General features: G+C 56.0%; 1 protein-coding gene across 1 annotated transcript; it reads right to left on the bottom strand.

Annotated features, from left to right (window-relative positions):
• Window positions 1–3233: 3233 nt before the first annotated feature.
• On the bottom strand, window positions 3234–5245 carry SECTM1 (secreted and transmembrane 1). Its single transcript, XM_060082704.1, is given in 6 exon segments — window positions 3234–3237; window positions 3633–3655; window positions 3657–3796; window positions 4049–4081; window positions 4658–4972; window positions 5158–5245. Coding segments are annotated over 6 exon segments (603 nt in total).
• Window positions 5246–5977: the final 732 nt, after the last annotated feature.

Here is a 5977-nt window from a genome sequence, read left to right as displayed (position 1 = left end):
TCTCACTGCAGTGGGGGAAGAACAGGGCCCCGCTTACAGGTCTGTCGAGACTTCCTCTCTGCAGCACCTAACTGCGTGCCACCACCTCACAGACAGCCACTTCCAGGGGCAGTCGGGGCAGGATGGAGCAGGAGGTAGGCAGGGGGACTGCACACAGTGACTGTAGGTTGGACACTTCAGGAGGGCTTCCTGGAGGCGGTGCCATGAGTGAGGGGAGGCGCTGTGGGCAAGGCTGGGAGGGGCAGCCCTCATCCCCGCCTCTAAACTGCTGAGTGCCCCCAGGTAGACCCATGATCCTGGTCCTCTGCCCCTGCTTCACAACAGGAGAGGAGAAAGGAGGGTGCGGCAGGGGCAGGCCCAGGAGAAAGATAAGGGGGTCCCCACGTGGGGACCTGATTTATGCCCAGAAACTTGGAGTATTTTGTCAGTCATACCCGCAGCGTGGAGGCTTGGTGTGGCTGTAGGGACGGGGCCAGGGCATGTGCCCAAGGCTACGGCTGCCCTGGTGGCTTGCGATTCTGCTTCCTGTGGGTGCAGGGGCTGGAGGCATCTCAGCTGGACTAACATCCTATGTTGGTGCACCAGGCCCTGGTGATCAGCCCCCAGGGCAGAGGGAGACCCATGCCTGGCCCCTGACCCCGAGGACACGGAGGAAGACTCTAGGCAACCAGGAGGTCATTTTTCTGTGGGCCACGGGCCAGATGGCCAAGCCTCAAGTGTTGGGCCCAAAGCCACATGTGCATGTACACAGGTATGTGTGCATGGCTCACATGTGGTCTGACAGCCTTAAGCTGTTTCCTTCCTGGAAGCCCCCTCCACTGGCCAGATGCTCCTGTCTGTTGATGGCTCAGGGTCCTGAGTGGGGTTTGGTGATGGGGGCAGATTAAGTCTGCTGGGCTGACCCACAGACGCTCCTTCCACGAGGGGTATCTATTTCGGGGGCAGAATCTCGCCAAAGGCCCCTAGGAACCTAGCAAGTTGTTTGCAGGAGGTCATGAAAGCATAGGGCTTGGCAAAACAAGACCCTTCCTAATCTCATTCTGCCTTTGTTTATCACCAACCCTCACTGGGCGCCCGTATGTGCCAGTGCCTGCCAAGAGCAGAGGGCAAAATGGACAAGAGGCCTGTGGCCCGGAGCTGACCTCCAGGGATGGACAAGCAGACCTGCAGCAGGACACACAGCCTGTGTCGGGAGAGGGGGCCAAACCTCAAGGGGCCATAGGAGTAAAGCACTGAGGAGATGAGGGAGGGTCATGTGGTGCCTGGGAAGAGCATTCCAAGCAGAAGGATCAGTAGGTGCATGATCCCTGAGGCCAGAAATTGCCTGGTGTGTCTGAGAGTCTGCAAGAGGGCCAGTGTGGCTGCAGAGGGGGAGGGGGAATCAGGAGGAAGGGCTTCTAGGGCATTGCAAGGACTCAAAACTAAACGTCCTTTAGAGAAATCCTTGAAAATACAGACAAGCAACAAGTAGAAAATGAAAATTAGTCAAAGACCGAGATGCAGTATTTCCTTCTAGGTTTCCTGCCTTGGGTGTGCAGGGGCTGAATGACTTAGTGAGCCCTTCCCACCATAACACCAAAGTTAAAATAACCTTTGAATTACTTCAAATGCATCAACACTTTTTGTCTGTTTCAGGCAAAATGGAACAGATGTCCACGGCCCCCAAAGCATGGAGGTCCCAGGTGCCGTGCACACTGTGTCCCGTGGGCTTGGCCCTGTGGTGGCACAAACCCAGTATTTCTCGTGTGAACCTTACTTTAACCTGAGAGATGAAAATGCAGCCCATTCTAGACCTGGACTCTGGGTGCCAGCAAAGCTGCTCTGGGATCATCATCCTCCTGCAAGGCCACAGTCGTCAGGCACCGCGCAGGGTCTCCAGTTTTGGATTCTTCATGGTGAGTGAGGACTCCCAGATGTCTGGTCTTTTGGATGCCTTGGGACTTTTTAGTTTTTGAGGCTCGAAGCAGCTTGTTTCAGATTTTTATTTTCTCCACTTAAAAATGTGCTTCTCAGCTCATTTGATGATTTGCTATTTGGTTTAGTTTATTCATCTTGAGGGTTAGCAATACGGATGTTTTGCAAAGCACTGAATGCAGTACTTCTAGAAAAACCTTCTTTTATCACCTTATATGTACCTTTTAAGAATACACTAAACGCATCACCAAACCAGCTCTACAACAAATACTAAAGGACCTTCTTTAGGCGGAAAAGAAAAAGCCACAACTAGAAACAAGAAAATTATGAAACGGGAAAGCTCACCAGTGAAGGCAAACACACAGTAAAGGTAGCAAATCATCCATACACAAATATGATATCAAAACCAGTAATCATGAGAGGAGGAGAGAACAAATGCAGGATATTTGAAATGCGTTTGAAATGAAGAGATCAGCAACTTAAAACAACCATGCATATGTATAGACTCCTATATCAAAACCTCATGGTAACCACAAACCAAAAATCTATAATAGATATACACACAAAAAAGAAAAAGGAATTCAAACACAACACTAAAGACAGGCATCAAATCATAAGAGAACAAAAGAGGAAAGGAAGAAAAAAGACCTACCCCCCACCCCCCCGCCGCCAAAAAAAGAACACACTCAATGGAGTTACACAGTTTTGATCACGAAGACATCTGGCATAAATGGGTTGGGGACCTAGAAGAGCCAGCAGGTGGGGCAGATGTTGGGGACGGGAGCCCCAGGGCTAGGGGAGACCAGGGGGTTGGACACAGGTCCCCAGCAGCCACCTGTCCTGCTTCCCTTCCAGAGGGGCCGCTCTACCCCCTGGTGGTGGAGGAGGGGCCCACGCGCCACCTCAGGCCCCTGATCCCTGCATCCTGGCGCCACAACTGCTGGCAGGAGGGTCCCCAAAACTTGTTCTTGTTCATAGGCCAAAGACAGGAGGGTGTCCACGATCCACACAGGACCCCAGACTGGGGTGTCTCCGAGGTGACAGCAGCGGGGCCCTCCTGCCCCAGGGAGGAGCCCAGGCCAAGAGGCCCGGACGGAGCAGAGGAGGGGGAGGGTCCTGCGGGGTCAAGAGCTTTGGAACTTGAGACGTTTGCACTTTGGGCCAGAGGAGCTGCTGAAGAGCCCTCCCTGGCTTGCATGTCAGGGAGAGGCCAGGATGCTGCCAGGCTTCCTAGTCCTCGGCCTGGTCCTCCCCTCACTTTCCCTCTGTGTAGTGCAGTGCGTGGTGCACACAACTCCCCACTCTGGCTCAGAGCCTCCTTATCTGGGGAGAGAGGGAGGGAGGGATGAGAGCCATCAGCAGACACCTGTGCCTACCGGCACACCTGAGGACACACTAACTGCCCACACATCGTAGGTCTCCTGGAAGGAGCAGGAAGTCCAGCTCCCCCCATGCCATCCTCCAGGGTGTCCTGGGGACAGTGGGGACCTGGTGGCCCGGCTGGGAGTGAGGCATCTGTGTTCTGGGCCTGGAACTGCCATAGTGGGCTGGGGTCCTCTGGGGGAGGGGTACCAGCTCTCTGGGACCCTGCACGCTCCCCACTCTCCCACTAGCCCCGGTGGGTACAAGGCCATGGGGCCGAGTGTCCATGCTGAGTCTCAGAAGACCCCATCCAAGACCCCCTGCCCAGCCCACAGACCAGGCACAGGGGCCCATACCTGCCAGAGCTTGGAGAACTTTGGGGAGCCAGACCTTCTGCACCAGGCCAGCAAGCAGACCAGCAGGACAGAGAAGGCGACCAGGGCGAGGATGGGGAGGACCACCTGGACCTGGCTCTTGTCTTCGGGGTCAGGCTTGAGATTGGGGAGCAGCATCTCCGGGCCTGTGGGGAGTGGGCAGGACCTCCACCCTGCGTTCACTGGTGCAGGAGCCACTGCCTGCCTTGGGGGCACCCTCGAGGAGGACATCACCTCCAGCCAGGAAGCCCATAGGTGGGAGAGTGGCAGGGAGATGGGGTGCATGGGATGGGCAGGGTGCCAGGCACAGAGGGTGGGGGTGTCTGATGGGGGGAGACCTAAGGGGGCTTCCTTGAGGCTCCCCTCCTGTACCCCAGGATGAAGATAGAAACACCTACCCCAGGAAGGTGTGAAGAGTGTGTCCTGGGGTTCTGCCAAAGAGAGATCCCAGATAGGTTGGTGGGGACCTGCCCTGGGCCAGCCCTTATGCAGCCCCTCCACCCCAGGTATCAGATGAGCTCTGGATACAGGAGTCCATGAGGGCCTCACTGGCTTCCCCTCCCAGGGCCCGGCTAGGCTGGGGGTGCCATTCTCAGCCCCTCCCACTGTACCTGGTCAGGGGCAAAGCTGAACCCCTGCTCCCTGTCCCCAGAGCTCGGGGTGACCGTGACTGCATTACAACCAGGTGTAGGGGGGTGAGAGTGAGGGGTGGTGACTTGGGGAGTTTTGCAGCAAAGGAAGGGGGAGGGCGTAGGAGGTTTTCAGGGAGGGAAGGGCCCAGCTCCCTGTGCAGACAGGGGATGGTGCCCAGGGCATGCGTGCACAGGCTGCCCTGGGGAGAAGCTCGGAGGGGGCACAGAAGTGGGGTGGGCGGAGCAGATGGAAGCCCTCTTTAGGCCCCACCCCTGTGGCTCTGGGCACCTCAGGTGAGCAGGAATTGCTCCCCCCTGGTTGCTGCCCCTCTCAAACAGGAAAGCACGTGGCGGTCAAGGCGCTCCTCCCCTCACCTGAGACGTTCAGGGTGGTGGTTTTGAAGTTTCTCTGTAGCCCCACAAGACTCCACCTGTACTGCCCTGCCTGGGCGTCCTGGGCTTTTTCAATCACCAGGTGCGCCTCGCCCCCTTGAACCCAGAGCTGCCAACCATCCTGGCGGAAGTTTCCTGGGGCCTTTACACTGAAGACGAGCTGCCAGCTCTCCCCGTGGTGGGTTCGCCGGGAGATGGTGATGTGGGAGAAGAGGTTGGTGATGTTGCAGGCCATCATGGCTGGCTCGCCCCTGAGCACAGAAACCACGTCCTCGGTGCAGCTGGGGCTGTCCCAGTCTGTGTGGGGATACAGTCCAAAGTGTGGGTCATGGCTGGGCCTCAGGACTTCCACTGATTGCCCTCCCTGGGGTCACTGACACTACCTGGGGCCTGGGCCCTCCTGGCCTGACCTAGGTCTCTCCTTCCACCCCTGTCTCACCCCTGGGGGGGCCCCCCTAGCAGAGTGGGACCACGAAGTTTACCTCCACTCTGAGCACTCCCAAAGGTGGCCAAGAGCAGGAGGGCCCAGAGCATCCTGGGAGCGGGAAGGGGAGATGCCGAGGTCAACATGGCCGGCAGGACGGGGAGCAGGCCTCAGGGGTCCCTCGTCTTCCTTAGTGGTTTTTGGGACACTCCCTGGAGGAAGGAAAGCCGATGAGTCAGAGGCCCCCTGGCCTCCTTCAGAAGCCAGTGGGAGCGGCCACAGCCTGGCCAGGGCGGGTGGGGGTCCCCAAGCTCCTGCCTGACCGCTGTGCCTTGACCCTTCTCTGTACCTTTATGATGTGTGCAGTGGGGCCACTGTCAGACAGATGAAAAGCATGGATGAGACAGGAAACAAGTCCCTGGGAGACAACCCCATTTACATCACAGGGGTTATCCTTCAATTTTATATAAAACATACAAAACTGCCTGAGCCGTGTGTTCTGTAGAGATGGGTTGTGACACACAGTCTCGCGTAGCCAACCTAAGACCACCTTGGAAGCCCCCAGCCCCTCTCCCGCTTTTGCATTCCACAGCTGGGCATTTGGGGACATTTGGCCCGCTTGCCAGATTTATTAACGAAAAGAGTCTTCCTGTGGAAGTCGTGAGTTCTGATCTGGAAAACTGAACTTTCACTTCCTCTGAAACAACGGTCTATCTCAGGCTTCAGCCTCCAGTAAAAGTGACATTTATCCTGATTAGTTTAAGCTATTTAAACTATTGACCCTTTGATTAAAATAATAATAATAATAATAATAATAATAATAATAGACTTTTTGGTTTTTCTTTGAGCAGTTTTAGGCTTACACAAAAATTGGGCAG

Source organism: Mesoplodon densirostris, chromosome 18, assembly GCF_025265405.1.
Source record: "Mesoplodon densirostris isolate mMesDen1 chromosome 18, mMesDen1 primary haplotype, whole genome shotgun sequence".
Lineage (NCBI taxonomy): Eukaryota > Metazoa > Chordata > Mammalia > Artiodactyla > Ziphiidae > Mesoplodon > Mesoplodon densirostris.
This window is presented reverse-complemented; position numbering and strand designations above follow the sequence as displayed.